Genomic DNA, 19,374 nt, shown 5'->3' with positions numbered 1-19,374 from the left:
TTGTAAACCTGGAAAATCCCTTTTCATAAATATCGCTCTTTAGCGCCCTTCAAAATTTTTTCCTCTTTTTTTTCATTATTTTTTTATGCCAACTCCAGTGATTTTCGTGACCTCAAAACTTATCCCAAATTTTTATGTATTTTAGGTTAAAAAGATAAAATTTAAATAAAAGATGACGCTCGATAGATAGATAGTCCACCCGGCCCTTAATTTTAAATTATTTTTTATATAAATTTTTAGACTTTTTTCTTTCTCCTTTTTGAAATTCGCTATATGTATATTGGAAATAACCGTGGATATATATATATATATTCCAATGATAACACCCCATACGTGGACGATTTGGCGCACATAGCGCGCCATATACGCTAGTTAACAAAAAAAATAAATACGGAAGATTTTGCATCTTTCTTAGAATTCCACGTCTGAAGATCGTTCAATACAAAATTCCGACACGGTCATGTTTGAAAAAATTAATTTGGCAAAAAAAAAATAATAATCCTCCAAAATTATGCATGAGCAAAATATCTTTGCGGAGGAATACCTATATTAAAATAAATGCAAATGATTTAATGGAAAAAATTACATAATCGACCCATTTTTCGACTGACAAAAAAATCGATATTAAACTTATTTCCACTAAAATTTTATCACTCCATAATTTATTCTGTGAGTGTATTAATATATTGATGTTCTATTGTATTCCACAAATATATATAATTATTACTAAGATGTATTATCATACGAAAGTAGCGAGAAATAGTTAAAAATGATAAATAAATGAGAAAACTTCTTGTGGGGTAAATTTAAAAAAAACGGACATCTGAAATAAAACTTGTTCTGTCTAAAAGTTATTTCGGTTCATGTTTTTTTGTAACAAAATTTGATTATTATTGTAAAATGCAGTTTCTGGGAGTCCTAGCAAAAAGTAATCTATAATCAAATATTTACGCTTTATTATTTCATTGTTTTTAACCGAATTTATGTTATTTACAGATTCTTACTGGCTGGTTTAGCAAATGGTTCAATCGTCATATTTCACATCGATTTTAACAGATGGCATCACGAATTTCAACAGAGATACTGAAATTACGGTTGCCTATTCGTCCGCTATTGAATGATTCACCAGAGCAGAAAAACTGAGTAAATAATAAAACATAATGTAACGACATCATGGAAAGTTAAAAGCTGCATAATCGATGAATTTGTACTTAAATCATGATATAATACGAGATGGAGATGTTCGGGGGAATATTGATCATATATGAGAGTATTGACGGAACGAATTGTTGGCAAAATTAGCGTAAGTAGACAATTAAACAGTACTTATTAAAAACATACATTTTTTGTATTGTCGAACATTTGGCAATGAAGTACTTAGAAAATAGGCGTTTAGATTAAACTCCAAGGGAGCTGAAGCCCCCAATTTCTTTGAAAAATTGACTCCTGGTGAATGGAAATTGTTCTCAATAATTGATCAATAATTGCCCATCGATAAATGCTTGATATCTGTCTATGAGCTGCATTCTGTAATAGCACAGAAACGCTAGTCAATTAAAGAGAAATAATTATCTTTTCCCGAAAAATTTGCGAGAAGTGGTACGTTTAATCAACATGAATTGCAAAAGTCAAATTCTTAAAGCAAATATGATAAAAAGTGGTAAAAAACAGTAACAATACCAGAATGGCGTGTGGACTTATTTTTGTGTCTTAATGCATATACGTGGGGTTGACGCTATACATAATATATATTGTTTACGTTGTAATTTTCTGTGTAAATAATTGATAATCTCAATGTTATACAAAAATATCTTATAACAAGAAGTGAAAAGGTTGGAAAATCGACAAAAAAATATCGCGTTCACATTCTGTAATTATCGCGCGATTGTTACATTTACTGCGCGTAAAGATAAACAATTAAAAATCCACGGCTTTCGTGCCACCGTTGTCCGACGATGAGGAAAGGTCTCCGATAAAAATCAATCGTGTTTATGGAAAAATGGAAGATAATGCCCTGAATTAGAAAAATGCCATTTTTTCTCAGTGGCCGCGAAAAAAATATTGTCACGTCCTTCTAAATAAACTCCTAATTTCATCAGAGCCGTCCAGCTTAACTTTGTGAGAATATTTCTTGATATTTTCGCATATTTCGCAAATTGTACTTAAAAATCAAGAGAGACGAGAGGAAAAAAATCAATCGATCCTTAAAAAAAATGTACTTAAACCTATTACAGCACCTGAAAGAAATAAATGACCACCCTGGTATGTAACAGCCCCTCCATCCCGGTGAGTTTGCTGTAAAAATAAAAATAACAATGAGAGAATAAAATAAACTGAAAGTTTTTATTCCCTCTTCGACATTGCAAAGTAAATGAATTACATGTTGCTTATATACATACGCCGATTATAAATACTAATGTATACATATAAATAACAGAAATATATAAATAATGAATATATATATATGAGTGTATAAAACAGGCAAGAAGATAGGTGCATTTTTGGGGACATGTAATATAATTGGCGTACGCAATCGAGTATTTAAATTTGTGAGATAATTATCCCCTCTCACAATAGGACGGCACATGCTTTATAAAAATTATCAATATTTTATTGTCGGCATGAGTGAATTATAAAGAAGAAGACATTGGATAAGTAGCTGTATTAATAAATGAAATTGTCCGCGACACTTCGATCGGTGTCGATTAACGTTCGCTTTTTGTATTGTAAAAACATTAAGAAAATTAACATCAATGACTAGGCAATTAGGTCAAGTATTACCAAGCAAATTGAATTTGAGACAAAATAATTATGCGTTATAGTTGTGAGCTTGAGGAAGTCGGTGAGAATAAAAAGAGAGAACATTGCAACATGCATCAATGTACATGAGTAAATTAATTAACTGTAGTGGTTAATAAATTTTGTCAATCAATCAATCAATTCATCAATCACTTAGTTAATTTTGAAATTTCGTTGAAATTTAATTCAGTGTGTGCTCTAAATTAATAATTGTAATGGAATTTTATGTTTTCTTTTATCGTCATTGCACCCTCTAACTAGTCAAATGAAAATTGATGAAACAGGCTAATATACATAAAAATTAATGATTACCATAAACAAAATGTGAAAAAAATCAACGGATGGAATTAGTGGTTATGTGTTTAATATATTGCACAGTGTAGCAATATTGTAGGATTTAATGGCAGGAATGTGAAATTCGTGGTGTCGTTGTAAGATACTCGTCGTTCGCGCTTCTCGAGTAATTATTTGTTGATAATTCGTAAAAATAGATATAAATACTGGAAAGAAATGATAATTAAAAGGAACCGGCGGTAGGCTGATTACTTTTATTATTATTTATTAGGAGAACAGAAATTTTCTTCAGTACCGTTGATGTAATATTCCGTTACATTCCAATGGCATTTAATCCAAAATTACCACCAAATTGGCATTACAAAGTACCAAAAGACTTGAAAAAGTCATTGCTCCAAATACATATTCTATATGTTAGTAAATGAATGAGGGCTAAATTCCTGGAAAAAATTCCCCTCGCCAGCGAAAATTTTTTACAATTCTTTTATAGTCAATGTAAGAATGCTGTCAAATTTTATCAAAGGCAAAATGTTCTTAGCAAATTCCCTCCATTAAGTGAAAAACTATAATTGCAAACTCAAATCAATTTCTGTCCGAAACTCGAAATGAAAAATGGGGAAAATAAAAAAAAGTATCGATTATGAAATAATGCTATTTTAAATAACGCTAAGTACAATGCTACAAGAGTTCGCCTATATTATTACGACATAGAATTGTGGGAAAGATGAAGACAACTTACGAATCATTGAATAAATTTAAAAAATGCGACGTAAATTTAATGTTGACAGGTGAAATCCGAGTGGATGGGCTAGATTTGTATATTCTATGAGTATGCGCATTAATGTTCACGTGTGGAGTAATCACAATTGCCCACCATTAATATTGGGCATCATTTGAAAAGAATCATTGAAATACAAAATGTGTATGAGCTGTGTAATGTTTTAATTGGGCAAATTCATTGGCATTTTGTAATTAATTGAACCCTCCCACTTCTTCAGAACCATTTTAAAGTGTATCAACAATCAATTTAATTATCTCGAAGCTTTGAGAATCGAATAATAGGTACATGAAACAAGAGTGAAAAATATTTAATGAAAATATAATGCTGAAAATAATCCTATTAGCTTTGTAATAAATAAATTTCATTGGCAAAATTTAGAATGAAAAAAATGGTTAATATAAATATGATTAGAGAGACAATTCAGCTGACATTAAATGCTGCAATTTGTTTTCATACGAAACTCGATAACTTAAATTGAAAGAAAACAAACTCAACATTCGAAAAGAAAATAACGATTGCTTTAGATTTTTTACCGCCCGCGAATTAGTGACATGTAAAGAATTCGACCAGTAGGCTGCTCGATAATTAGTCATTACCATAATATTGTAACTTGTTACCACGTGTAGATTATTTTATTCCATATAAGAGATAAATTCCATTCCTTGTAGAAAGACTCATGAGAGCTGTAGTCGTTCGAGTGGCCTAATCTCCCATGAATTTAAAAATTTCATTCCATTATCTGTTTCTCCTAGTCTAGCAAAGGTAGGTTTTAATATTTGAATAATTCTTGCACTGCATTTTAATGATTCAATAATTTTCAATAAAAAATCGCATTTTCCCATCGTTCATCTTCATCGACGGACAAAGGGGAAGACAAATATGATTACGAAGCTCACCGCCACTTTTACAAAACTAAATAGATGAATAGAAAAAAGTAAAGGGAAGGACTTGAAAAAATGCGAATAGTTACTTAAATCGTTGCTACTTACCTAAATATAAGCTCTATTGCTTATTTTATACTTAGAGTTGTATCGTAATGATTCGAAATTAAAAATATAGAAGTAATATAATGGGCAAGTTGTATTATCGTATTGTAAGGTAGAATAATTATGTAAAGATACATAGAGAAAAAATAATAAACGCAAAGTACATTTGATGTTGTAGCCAATTTTATTTTCATTTCATCTTAGATTACACATAAAGGGTTATTGTTTCATTTTTTTTTCCTTCAATATTCTAGAGCAGTTTATTAATGAATGGTATGTAATTTCATTGCGAATTGTGGCGTTAATTGGATCCTTTATTCTTGTTTCGTACAATCACAATGTGGCATTGTATGCCTAAAACATATGATAGATATGTATGCATTAGAAAATTATGTTCCTTTTTAAGATTTCATTATGATGCATTTCCAACTCCAATCGATTATAGGATAATTGCATGTTTTTATTCATGAGATTAGAGTAGACTTCAAATAACAAAATATCCAGTCAAATAAACATTAGCATGATTGTTTCTTTTAAAGTTCTTCCAAGGGTTTTTGATATGCCAAAAGTGTCTACATTTATTAATCATTAAAATAACTTCAGATTTCGGTATTCTATTATTTTTACTTTTATATCTTTTGGTTAATAACATATTGATTCTGCTAATTCAAGGCCTACTCCATCGCCTTCACTGGTCCGATTGAATCAAACTCAGTTTTTAAAAAAACCATTGACTGGTAAAACTGATATTAAAATAAGTTTAAATAACTAATAGTTAACAGGGCCCGGAGCAACTGGTAATATACTGTAAAATTCAATAGGGCAGAGTAGAACGAGCTAGTGACTTCCATTCAGATTCATTAACATGAGGAAATTCGTGGCCGAATTCTGAGAATTTCGTTAAAATTCAGTAGCTCTCGAGGTATGCATAACATAATTGATAATCAATGCTCATATTTCCTCCAAATTTTTTCCCAAAAACTAAGAAAAATATTATCTTTTTTGTTCCTAATTTCTGGGAATTAACTGTAATTGTGTCAAAACCTGGTTTCATTAAATTACTTCCGTTGAATTCTGTTGCGAAATAGTAAACTAGGATAGGTGCATAGTTTTAGAGGCCAGTTCTTAGCAAATATTTCGGAACTGAAGGACTGATTTATGCTAATACGTTTCCAAAATACTTTTCAGACTGTGTATATATTAGATTATGTTACGAGGCCCGACTAACCGAGTATCTTTATTGTCTCAGGGAGGTAAGTACAAAAAAAGGCAATATAGGCTACTTACCTCCCTAGGGCAATAAAAGTAAACATAGACATAAAGACCATATATGATGTTATCTCCCCATTCAAGTTATTCCTCACCTAATTGAGTCTGACTCAATTTTATTCTTCATGCTGCTTGATTATTGTATTAGTTGGTGAATTAATTTTGTTTCATAGAGAAATTTTATGGAGGACTTATATCCACTGATTACCAAATAATCATTATTCTGAAATTTTAGATCTGATTGTTGTTCACTCAGGTCTCGTTTCCTCTCGAATATCGTTCCCTCTCTATTCGGAATAACATCAATTCACCTCGTTTTACCACTGCTATCGAATATCATCCCGAAATGTGACACCAAAATTTCCAATTCGAAATACCATATCCGGGAAAAGCATTCAGAAATTAATTGCGAAAAATATCTACTGATTATTTTTAACGGGTTTCGATTAGTCAGGGTGCAGTACTTGATGGTTAATGTCACTATACAATTGCATTACAGCTCCAAACACTGCACTCTCACTGACCAAAATCCGTACGTGAAAAATAATCACTTATAAGACCACGAGAGCTCTGAAAAATCTGAAATTATCGGTTCTCGATAGGTTCGTTGCCAACAAATGAATGTGTTGTGTTGTGCTGTATAGTAGAAAAATTCTTCGCGTCTCTCGCGATTTAATTAAAAGTTTATAAAAACCACTGGAAAATGTTCGCACTTCCTTGAGATTTCGTAAGTACTTTAATAATGACAAAATGCCAAAACGTAATATTTTGTCACATCAATCCCATTGTACGTTTCCCAGAAAGATGAAAAAAAATGTGAATTTAGCGGAAAGAGTGAACATCTTTCATCATGAATTTTTCATTTTTTCATTTAGAGTTTCGTCTCATGGCGCATTTCTATTAATTGTCGTTTAGATTGGAAAAATAATCGTCTGAATAAACGACATCTTAAAAAATTTATCAAATATTTGCATACAACTGAATTTGTTAAGCTTTTCAGGAAAAATCATTTCAGATTTGAAGCGGCAAAACGGTTCCAGTAGAAAAAAGTTAATTTTACAGGAGTGCCGACCAACTGATTATTGTTCTTCCCTTATGAATTTGTTCAAACTAATTACGGAATGTTATTTGCTTTTGGGTCAATGCTTTATACCAACAGTTGCACCTGCTGTAGCCATTTATTTCTCCAAATCGGGCAACTTTGCTCGCATTATGTTTCAAGTCAAGTCATCAAGTCAATGAATTTAGCAAAAGATAACTCATTTCTCTTTTGGTTTTTAGTAAGGAGAGCTATGTCGACTAAGCTCATTTACATTATTAATTAGTGGTTTGTTTCGACAAAGCTAGATATATCGAGTTAGATATATCTTGGATTTGCAATTCAACCCATTCCATTTTATTACAAAGAAAAGATGATTAGATATAATTTGAGGCTTGAAGCGTTTCTGTGCGAGGTGCGTTATACCCTCGCGAGTCGATTTCAGTGATAAATTCACTTTCGGCAAAAATGGACCTAGACTGTTGTACCGTTTCGCTACTTATACTTAACTTGAGAAACTTGATTCCTCCCTTCGTTGGCAACAAACGTATCGAGATATATCCGATAATTGTTAAGCTCGTGTGCTATTGCAAGTAATTAAACTAAAGATTGGAGTGCAAGAGTACACAATTCATATAATAGAAAAGTATAAAAGATGGCTAAAATGAGCACGCTGAAAACTATGATAACATTTCACATAACAAGTGTAACCGCACTTCTGTAAATCCAGTATCATAAACTCCTAAAATATCATATTATATGTTATTCAGCATATATATATTACGTTATTGTTATCGTGTTCACAATCGAATATTCGAGTTTACCAGCATATTGAGTTATCTTTCATGTTATATTCGATCTGATAATGCTTTAAGCGGAGTAATTGGATATAACTGCATTTGGCCAGAAACGAAAAACGAATACAATAAAATACCCTCGGTAATTTCACTCAGGGTTGCTTCTACACGCATCATGCATAAATGATAAATTTTACTACTGGTAAATGTGTGGTTTAGGTCCACCAAAAAACAAAAATCATTGAAATGTGAATTTCTTTGGATAAAAACCGTTCCTATTCTCTCACTAGTCAATAACAAGACGAAAGAAGAGAGAGAAACAATAAGGAGGGAAATACATCGATAAATAGTCCTGAGGTAAACTCTGTTGTCCCTGAAATTCCTTAAACCCCTTCCCTCTGCTGTCGCTATTGACGCGACGAGTGAGTGATATTTAATTCATATTTGAATAGCTACAGAAGGGTAGCGGCGGATAAGTCACTCGTGGTGTTCGTTCAGCGATTGTAGATGGTCGGGAGAGGTAAATTCAGAGTTTTAGTGAAGTGCTCAGGACTATTAAATAAATCCATCTTTCTGTGTGTCCATTGTCTTTAAATCTGCTAACATGTGGTGTCTTTGGGGCAGATACACCACCACGTCCTCGCCGTTGCTCTGGATAATTCAGAGAGCGGTGTATTGAATGTCAAATCTCCCACACTAATTGTTTCCGGATAAAACCATTGACCAGATCCTTAATCAGGTGATGGAAACTCTTCCAACTAAAGAAAAAACATCCAAAATGGTTTGGTGGACCTGAACTAGACATTTACCCTACAATTCCTCCGGTTGGTTATATGTTCTCAACTTATAACTCGAATATGTAAAATCGTTATTTTCGTGTCCATACATTATCACAAGTAGGGCCACCAGGGCTTTTATGTGTTACATACATAAAATATGTATTTGCATATATTTTTATACATTTATATTACTTCTTCTTTGTTTCTGTTAAATGCATATACCAGATGCACCAGAGTTAATGCCACCTCGAAAAAACCACCATGAGAGAGTAACGGTTATGTTTCTGTCCGGATTATTGACTACATTTCTATGCATCAAGCATTCATCATCTCTCATCTATTCATTCTTCACCTGTGTCTGTCATAATTTTTCGTTTCCCATCCTCAATGGGGGACGAATGCTTCATCCCTTACGCAGTTCAATTTTTCATCTCAATACAAATGCTAGTTACTTTTTAAGGATTCTTCTTATATCTTAATTGGAATATATTGGTCTACATTGGTATAGGGAGTGAAGAAGTCCTTCGTACACCATGCATGAATTTTAGAAAATCCATAAATATTCATGACGTTCCTTTGAAATTACAAACTGCTGAGCAAACTTTACGGTTTGATGATGTGCGTTAAGCTATTCATTTTGATGTACCATTTAACAAACAATAATCACCGAATAAATTGAATATTCTTGTAATTTATGAAAATTTAATACTAACGCGAGAAAAAATAGTGTATCGTATTAGAATGATTTTTCATTTGTCGTAGCAAAATCAATTAGAAAAGAATATCTTCATCTTTTATTTCTGAACCAATTCGCATCGTTCACTCACTTCACAATAAATCTCAGCAACCACGTTTTAATCATTTTGACCGTTTCATAAGCCCATCAATTATTTCAATTGATAAGCATTGCAATTAACGGTAATGAATAGTGACTCATAGATGCCAAGGAAAGTAATTGATGTTGTGCGGCGGTTGATCTCTTTTACAACAGTCAAGTGACATTCAAGTTTTAACTGAAGCAATAATTAAAAATTTAACATGTCTGATAGGATGATCACATTATTCAATGTATGCAGTTACATGTTGGTAATGATTGTTGGCAATTATAGATGTGTATAAATATTTTTAGGTGCTGAATTGAAAATTGCGGCTATATTCAGGTATAACTTGAATTTATCCGTTTAATTATGAATGAAATAAGCATTTCTGGAGAACAAATAATTTAAAAACAAAGACCTCTAAAAAAGAATAACCCCAAGGCCAAGGCCTTGTATTATGAAATTATTATGATGATTTACTCTGCGATTATTCATACGAAATCTAAGTGTTATGTTGGTACTTTTGAAGGAACTCGGATAGAATTGAAAGTGTAGAGTATGACGATGGTAAGATTTAATGAATAACTTTTCAGTGACGAGATGTTCATCTTATTATATGTCCTTGCTACTGAAAATTGACTGCTTGAATTCTTTCTAGGAATTATTGAAAAGTTGTCATTATTCAAAAATGGAATCAACGGATGTCACCCCTGCGTTTGCCTTCAAATTAAATGCATGGAGGAAAAAAAACCATAAACGTTACCGGAAAAAAATATAAAAATGACGTTCGAACTGCAATCCACGAGACGAGTGATGTTAAACAAAAAATGTCAGTTGGAAAAGAAATTGTAGGAACCGTCTCGTGAATTCTAGGATCGGTTCCGTAAAAATTATCCAGCAGTGTGATAACTCCTCGATGTCGTGGGGATACGTCGGTTCGTGATTTCTTCAAAAGGATTAATAAATTTCACGGAAAAGAACAACAAGCAGTACATCAGTCTCATAAAAATTGTCGGACATCCATGAATTTTTTATTTTTGAAGCATAAAAAATGAAGAATTTCCTGCATGATTTTAGTTGAAGCGTTGACAGGTAAAATTATGTAAAAATTTCTAGCTCCTTTGAGTGGTAAACTTGATAAATTACTGAACCTGTCACATTTATTTTCTCTCATTTTTATAAAATTGCGGGAAAACGATTTCTTCTTTCGAATTGCGTCAGTTGTTCCATAATTTTTACTGAATATTTCTTTGTATGTGATTGAAGGATATACTGAAAAATTTTATTTGTGAATGAACCACTTTCAAAACATCTCTCAAAGAAATAGTTATTCATCAGCACATATTTGGCACGATTAAATGGATAGTAATTTTAACGTCTGCAGTTTGTAATTCCGACGAAGAACATTAAAAATCTCTTGAATTTCACCTTTCCCTATATAGCTTCGAACTGTATTCATTTCTTAGATTTAAAATTAATATTACTACTATGTATCTACTATGCATTTCAAATGCATCAAATTCTCAAATTCAATGCATCTCAGGACTTCTCACTTGTATTTTCTTCAATTACAACTACATAGTACACAAAACTAATGACTAACTCTATTTGTATTTTCTCATCGTCAATTGTAATATTCCACTTGGTATGGTATATATCAAGGTATTCTCGGATATTTTTTAATCATTCGCTGTATTCACGTTCGTTCTATTCCAAAAATAAGGCCCTTCTGCATCTCTAATATAATACTGCGCGCGGGATTGTACAAGAAATATTGTATTTGTCATTTTTTCAACCTCGAGGGGCTCTTTTTATAATGAAAAATTCAAATCATTACCACTTTCATTATTCATTTAACCTTTCTTTCTAATTTGACGTTGAGAATATTTATCGAACATATAACGAGGCAATAAATTGAAAAATATTGTCTCGTGTCATATTTAAAAAATATAGTTGGAGTTCTGCGTCACGCAGATGTCACAAGTCCCCTGTGTAGTATTTTCAACGTCTTTTCATTATGCACCAATGTCTGCGGCTTTTATCTGCAGCATTTACTGTTTCACGCCTGTCGGCCAAGGATGGTACGAGTATTGTAGATAATTAAATTGGAACAGAGGTAGAAAGAGGAATGAGATGGAGAAATGAGGGGATGATTCTTCTTCGCTTTGAAGAGGGAGCCTTGTAGTTTTCATTTTCTCAACGTCATTCTAAGCTTGTGCATAGAATTACAGGTGGGGACGAGTTTTTGTTTCCTCGAAAGTTCCACGTCAACAAAGTCAGTGGCGGGTTCTCGCAAATTAGCGACTTCAATCACCCCAGCTTCATCTGTAATTATCAATTCATTGTCAGGTGTATTCCGGTTTACATGCTAAATTACGCTTTTGTTCATAACTGTCTAGTACACTTCCGCCGAAAATTTTCATTAATTTTTCAACTTAGGTACAACCAGATTCAATTCAATGAGCTCAGGAGGGAAGAAGACGTCTGTATAAAAAGCTCTTTTATTTAATAATACAAAGCTCTACTTGGAAGTTGCCGAGATTACAAATTCAACTGATCCTGGGTATTTTTTTAACTTTTTTTTCGCCAAAAAATGTTGGAGACAGTCTAAAAGTGTCCCTGTGGTGCTTCTTGTAATTATACTGTTGTTTTTTTTTACGTTTTCATTTTTCAGCAGTCTTGAAAAACATAGCATCTAACTTTAAATTCCACTTCAGAAAAAAAAACTCGGAAATTTTTAAAAGGAAACATTACGACTTATATGAGTTTAACATTTTTTGCAGTTAAGTGTTATAAAATTCAGGAAAAACTTGAGGAAATGTCAAATAATGACTTCTTATGATCGATTCTTTCTTTTCGTCTCCCACTGAACCTCCTCATTCATCCCATCTTCCCTGCATTCTGCGTATTTTGCCGAATAGAGGATTTTTTCATAAAATTAAATTTTAAGAGTTTCTGAATGACTCATTAAATTATTTAACAGGTAAATATAACTGTAAGTAGGATATCGGGAATATTCAATGTGACGACAAACAAATCAAATGAAATAGCAAATGGGAGGTGAGTATAGGAAACGAATTATGGAACTCTAATTTATGGACGAAAATCATTGCTCTGCTTTAAAACCCCGTTCCCACGTGAAATCAAAATCGAACTGATCAATTTCTAGTCGAGGTAATGATGTTTAAGCACTAGTGCTATGGCTCTTGTGCACCTTTTTTTTCTTATATTTCGGCCCTTTCTGTCTCCCTTTTTGGCTAATTGGCCCTATCCCACCCTATGTATGCGGTTGTGGATCCTTCACTGTGCCGTATGCACGCTCCTATAGAATAGGAATGACATGGGAAACCACAGGAAAAACCATGTCAATACAGGCGGTTGCTATATTACCAACCTGATCGGCGTCTGTTGAAAAATTCGATTCAACGGGGAATCGAACCTACAACTTTCAGAACACTATGCTCGCACCTAGCCACTGAGCTACCAACGTCGGTCTTGCATAGCTTGCCTATCTATATCTATAATAGTATATTATGCAACACCTGCGTAATATATTTTTTGACTTGTGTCGGGTTTGTAACACGAGCCGAAGCCGAGTTTTACAATCCTGCGAGTCGAAAAATATACTACGGACGCATTTCATACAAAATTATCTGTCATCGCGCCCGGAATCGGGCCCGATGGCATAAATACAATTATATAATACGATGAGAGTCGAGGTTAGGTTGAGCCAAGTGACAAAAAGTCAATTTTGATATGAGTAAGGATAAAAAAATGAGGCTAAACATTCACGTTGCTATCCTTGCGAGTAGGCTATTGTTAGATAGGCGAAACCAATAAGCCCAGTTGTACGCTTGAAACCCATACCTTACTCGGTAATATGATAATACCAGGGTCGGTGCCTTATGTGTTATCCTACCACAGGGTGTTTTTTCGATTACGATCCATAAAAAGACTTTCATGGTAGTCCTCAGGGTTAGGTGGTGCTTTCTGGACAAAAAATCACGTCTTTACCAGATTGGGATCAACTCGAAAAATTGTACCAATCTACTAACGATTTACTTGGATGAACCCTTTGTTGTTGTCAGTGGAAGCGATTAGCATTAATATTCTTTTCCTTATCCTATACCCTTTCGGATTTTTACGGGTGTCCCATTCCATAGTTTCACTGAACCTAGCTTGACAATAATCTGAGGATAGTGAACGGGTTTTCTTAAACAGTATAACTGCAATTTCTGATGGTCAATAGTATAACTTACTTTTAAAAAAATGATTGTATAAACATTCAGAGTATAAAAATAAAAACAAAAAATCTCAATGAAGGCACCATGTCATAAAATTTATGAATTTCAGAAACAGAATGAAAAGGAAAAGGATTTACAATAAAAACGTCGAACACGTACATGATTTCACGTCTCGCACTGCTATTTTCCATGAGTGTTCTTCTCATTTCTGTCCAGTGTTGTTAATTTTTAATTTTCTGTTTTACACAATTTTATTTTCAAATCTCGTGTAAATACGTCCAAATACGTGCCTTAGAAGTTGAGCAAATAATTATTTACTGTTTACAGAAATGTTATCCTTGACCCGCGTGGTGTTATGATAAAGATGTTCTAGGTAAGGTCAATATTTTTTACCCTGACGGAACAGTAATTTTTGCCCCGAAAATCATAAAAACTCACCACATATGTGATAATTTTTAATCTCCCATGCTGTCAATTTTTATCCTGTTGAGGACAAATATTATACTGAAATATTCTTTAGAATATATCCTTCCAAAGGATGGTTATTGGATCACGAAAAATTAGTAGAGAATTATTTTTCTATTCAGAAAATAAAAAAATTCAGTCAAATTTTTTTAGTAAACTTTACATCATTCTACAAATTGCAAGTACTTCCACATTTTCTCATAATTCAGATAGTTCTAGATAGAATTATTGGTAAATCAGCTTTTTCCTTCGGATTTCGCCGAAAACCGGCAAATTTTGACACCTCATTTCCCCGCAGTGTTGAATGTTGGTCTAAATTTTTAGGCCTAATTCTGAAAATTGCCACCGTTTATCAACCGCAGCGAAATTTCAGAACATGTTCTCCTTGAAAATTCAAAACTTAGGGGAAAAATCGAACTAATTTTGAGGAGAGTAATACGGTGTGTAATTTGAAGGAGAAAAAATCATCGTTCCAAGCGAGAATTTTTTATTGCTTTGATTCCAAGCTGTTATGTTCCATGCTGGAAGCGAATTCCGTTCCAAGCTGGAACCTGCCAAGATTTTCATTTTGGGTTTGGTTTCAAGTAGGAACGCTCCAAGATTTTCGTTCCAAATATCGACCTATAAGTGAGAATCGTTCCACGACTTTCGTTCTGATTTTCATTCCGCGCTGTAATATTCCCGGAATTCCGTTCCGGGTTTCGTTTCGCTCCTTACGCGTTCCACGGAATGAAAATGCAAACGCGGCAATTTCGTTCCGTTCCACAGTTTCATTCTAGCTCTCTTATGGTATGGTATTACCATCAATTCATTGATGGTAATGAAAGATTGAAGAAATCACTCGAGGACATGCTCACAACCTCTGCTTATTTTGTATTAATTTGCACGGTGTGCAAATATAAATAGCAAGGTGTTCTGTTATAACTGTTTCATCGTCATCTACCTTAGCGACATCGCTTAGCTATAGAAGCAGCTTTGTCAATATTCTAAAAACGTAATGCCGGCGCCTTTTTTCAGATCTTTTAAAAATCAATCACAAATTTCATTAGTCTTTGAATTACACAAGACACTAGTTATGTGTGGCAGTCGGTACACGGTATCCTTATGAGACTAGCTTTTGTGAATTCGGCTTAAATTACCCTTTCTTCCCCTCTCCGCGCGCCTTTTAAGCATGCGCGGGCTGCCTAGTATACAGTGTTTACAGTGTCTAACTTCATAGATACTCTCGGTCAGCAAGATACTCGCCAGGATGCCGTGTATTTCTTTTCTTCCCCCCCTTTCTTCCCCTCTCCGCGCGCCTTTTAAGCATGCGCGGGCTGCCTAGTATACAGTGTTTACAGTGTCTAACTTCATAGATACTCTCGGTCAGCAAGATACTCGCCAGGATGCCGTGTATCAGTTTCCGCCCATAACAAGTGTTTTGTTGTAATTCAAAACACGAATATTATGTGTTATTAACCGAAACCTGGCATCCTTATGAGAGACCTGTTTGTTTTCTGCTGGCTACTCTAGAAAGGATATGTGAATTAGAAATGATGGAATAACGTTAAAATAAAAACAATGCAAATATCACCAATCTTAATGAATGAAGATAAATGAACGTAGTTATATTTGGAAGGGTATTTTCTCAGGGTATTTCAGCCAGGAAAGTGGTCCCTTACGAGCAATGTCTATGCCTCTGATTATGTCGGATGCCAGCCAGATCTGTTCGGAAGGTCTGACAAAACCGGCTTTCAGCGTCTTTGCGGCTACATGCCACATGCCCTAGCTGGCCTCAGTCTGATGCTGGTAGCGTGGGGGTGGTCCAACCTGGAGAAACCCAGATGCTTCCCGGCCTTAGGCACCATTACTCGCACTTTCGTTCTCTGGGAGGCCTTTCCAGGCCTTTCGGAGCAATCCTTCTGCTCTCGGGTATTTCGACCTGGGGCCAGATCATACTCGTCTATGACTCTGCCGGGATCCCTCAGGACCTGGGACGTTGAGAGACTGATCCGACCAAGGGAAATCTCTCCCCATTCACCTCTCGGCAACCCACAGTCACCAGTTATGTCCTTTCGTTTCGAGCGACGAGCTCGGGTTACTCGAAATGGCGACCGATATCGGATCGATAGGAGCCCGTTCGATTCCAGACCCACGGGCCATACGCCGTCATCCCTTTCTTCCCGAGCCAGATGCACCTCAGAGACACAAAGTCGTCACTACATGCTCCAAAGGGAGACATGAGATTTCTCTAGTCTCAGTTGGTAAACGCATTGGAGTTGCCTCATTGGATGGCCTGCACGTTAGCCCCAATACTCTCTATCGCATTCTAGGGAAGCTCCAACTAAGCGAAAGTCCACCAACGTCCTTAGGGCCGATAAGCATCGCGGTTTCTACCTAAACCACTATGCCTTTGGACCCTTATCGGAGGAAAGTCTAACATGCCATTCATTCGATGCCATTCACTCCAACCTGACTGCCGAAATTTGTCGTGGTCGATTTTCACTCTGCAGGCGGACCACAGTATAAACTTATCCCCTCCGCTTACGACGCAATCCTTTGAAATTTTCAGCAATGTAAGGACGTGAATACAACGCCCCGATATCCGGACGAGCAGTTCTACTGGACAATTCGAAGAGTCATAAGCTGGCACGTTCCGTTTTCCACCAATCAACTAAGAGCCGGGCATCCCATATATCAGTTTTGGATTGCTTGAGACGGACCGTCGAGATTGCTTTCAATACCTGACCAACCATAAAATTCGAAGTTATGGAAAACGTCGAACTACCGAAACAGAGGACACCAAGGACACCGTCGACTTATGCTCTGCATTGCTCGAGATCCGTCATCCCGAATGTCCTCGTCGGAGTAATTCTTTGGTGCACCGAGCCATTAGGTGAGCTCTGTCTTCACTAACGAACCTGAGAAGTTTTCTAGAGCACTAGCATATTTAACCTCTTCCCAGCTTGATGAACCAAATGCTTCAAGGTCGCTGAAGATTTTCAGATGTGCCTCATTGCTTGGTCGGAGACAGTACGTTTCGTAAACTTCTGTTTTGATGCTGCCAAGATCAAGAGTGTTAGACGCCGTTACAGGGCTATGTAGAAACGGTTCCGTGGGAGCAGTTCGTGACGGGATGCCAGAGGGTCTATGGACATTCTGATCCAAAACGAGTGATGAGAAGAATTTCATCTGTTCGCCGGGCGGTGCTTCTTCGAAGGGGGTTGACGTGGTTCTTTGTCCTCAGAAGACTCTTCGTAATCGACCTAACCAAAACTTCTTGATCTACCATAATGCCTATTCTAGCTGTAGCCACTAATCTTGCTGTCTCTCTGCTCTCTCTGTTACGAACCTTTCTTCTCGTCACTGTATCCACCACACCCAGAATCAGGCATTTTCGTAAAAGGCGATGATCCTCCTTAATAATCACACCACATATAACGTTCGGGTAAAAATATAACTCGTAAAAACTTCGAAGATTGTAATGATAAATTTTTATGGGCGTCTAAGATGGCCGAAAATTGATAACGCTATGAAGGTAGATGCTGCAAACACCGTGTGGTAGATGATCCGCGCATGATTTAGGCTGAATTCATAATAGCTTCTCTCATAAAGCTGCCGTGTATCGGTCAATAGCCCATAACTCGCTTATTATGCAGGCTACCATAATTTTTCTGGTCGGCGATATAATCTATGTATTTTTGAAAATATCGCAATGGGTTTTTTTTATCAAAAGTTTGAGTATTCGCACCTTCCGTTACTTGTTCGAAATACATGCCGTCGCAATTCTCCCATAAGCGGATCGACAACACATGTTGCTGTAAGTGGTTTTCAGAAATTAATTTCTCGTTGGGAGCCCCCGATAAAAGGGTTGAAATTTGCATTAACGTACAGCTTGGATATAGAGGTAAAATATAGTATGACGAGGCAACGTAATTTGCCCCCCTTAATTAATACACTTTCGTAGACTACGTTTAGGTTACGTCTAGGCTACAAACCCCGTCACCGTTGGGTAACCCAATCTCTAATAATTTAGTGACGAGTGCCCCCAACTAACCCCCATTATCACCGATAATCAGGGAAGAAGCAGATCGAGAAAAAAGATGCCATAACTAGTACTGCGGGGGCTCTAGAGAGAGGAGAAATTGTGAAGAGAAAATGTGGACATTGAGAGAATCGAGAAGAGAAATGAGTGGAAGTCTGGTGCGAAGGGAAGTAGTGTGGAGAAGAGAGTAGCGAGAGGAAGTGTATGAAGGAGTAGTCAGACGATATTAGAAAGAGTGTTGGGGAGGAACTGGGTGGAGAGGAAAGAGTGTTATGAAAGAACCGTGTGGAGATAAAAGGAAAGAGTGGTGTGGAGGAACCGTGTGGAGAGGAACGATTGTTATGGAGTAACTGTGTGGAGTGGAAGGATTGTATGGAGTGAAAGGATTGTGTAGAGGAACTGTGTGGAAAGGGACGATTGTTGGGAAGGATTAAAGTGGAGGATTTGCGGCCGGAGAATTGGAGAGAAAGCCAGAAGAGCAGATCCCACAAGGACGAGGAATCAGAAGACGCCATTACCCATAAGTGCCCCCGTTTATTCCCGGTCCCAAAGAGTTTTTTCGTCCCCGTATATTATTATTCATTACCCCAAACGGTGGGTCTCTTCAGTAATATCGCTTTCTTGTGTTCGCGTAGGAAGCCTCCTATTCGTTATAATTTTTTTTACACTCGGCCCCCTCTAGCCCCCCCCCCCCTCTCCTTTTTTCCTTCTTAGTGTTAGAGCGTCCCTCTTTCTGTTCACTCTCTTCCTCGAATCACTTATTAAAGGGCCAGGATTCTTTTTGTATTTTTTTTTATTGTAATGAGACTTGAATTAATACATATAGTTAGTGGTTAGTAGTTAGTAGTTAGTTACTCTCACGGGATCCCCCCGAGTTAATTATTCAAATTCCTCTCCCTCTTATCATTTCAAAGACCGCCCGTAACCTATTAATAAATTCCCGAATATTCACGCCTCGGTCTGATTTAGTTGAATCTGTATTTCCGGCCGAGGTCACAATTGGAAAAAATAGAATAACGTTCGGTGGTCAGGGATTTGGCTAAACCCCCTTGAGGGATATACTACATCTCCGCTGTACA

General features: G+C 35.8%; 2 protein-coding genes across 5 annotated transcripts in view; one reads left to right on the top strand and one right to left on the bottom strand.

Moving 5' to 3' along the window:
• Window positions 1–11,071, top strand: part of rg (rugose) — a 126,531-nt gene extending 115,460 nt beyond the window's left edge. For 3 of the 4 annotated variants that reach the window (XM_011301443.1, XM_011301444.1, XM_011301441.1), the window contains exon 43: window positions 997–4,831. In XM_011301443.1, the coding sequence (XP_011299745.1) occupies window positions 997–1,087 (91 nt within the window). In that variant the 3' untranslated portion in view covers window positions 1,088–4,831. Of the gene's footprint in view, window positions 1–996; window positions 4,832–9,873; window positions 10,130–10,220 lie in introns of those variants that run through there. The other variant, XM_011301440.1, reaches the window with a different exon arrangement.
• Window positions 11,072–11,202: 131 nt separating this feature from the next.
• Syt1 (Synaptotagmin 1) overlaps window positions 11,203–19,374 on the bottom strand; it is an 83,336-nt gene continuing 75,164 nt past the window's right edge. Inside the window, exon 10 of the mRNA XM_011301448.1 lies at window positions 11,203–11,887. Within this exon, the coding sequence (XP_011299750.1) occupies window positions 11,884–11,887 (4 nt within the window). The 3' untranslated portion in view covers window positions 11,203–11,883. The remainder of the gene's footprint in view (window positions 11,888–19,374) is intronic.

This window comes from Fopius arisanus, unplaced genomic scaffold (genome assembly GCF_000806365.1).
Source record: "Fopius arisanus strain USDA-PBARC FA_bdor unplaced genomic scaffold, ASM80636v1 scaffold00022, whole genome shotgun sequence".
In the NCBI taxonomy this organism is placed as follows: domain Eukaryota; kingdom Metazoa; phylum Arthropoda; class Insecta; order Hymenoptera; family Braconidae; genus Fopius; species Fopius arisanus.
The sequence above is the reverse complement of the archived record's forward strand: the minus strand, read 5'-3'. Positions and strand labels throughout refer to the sequence as shown.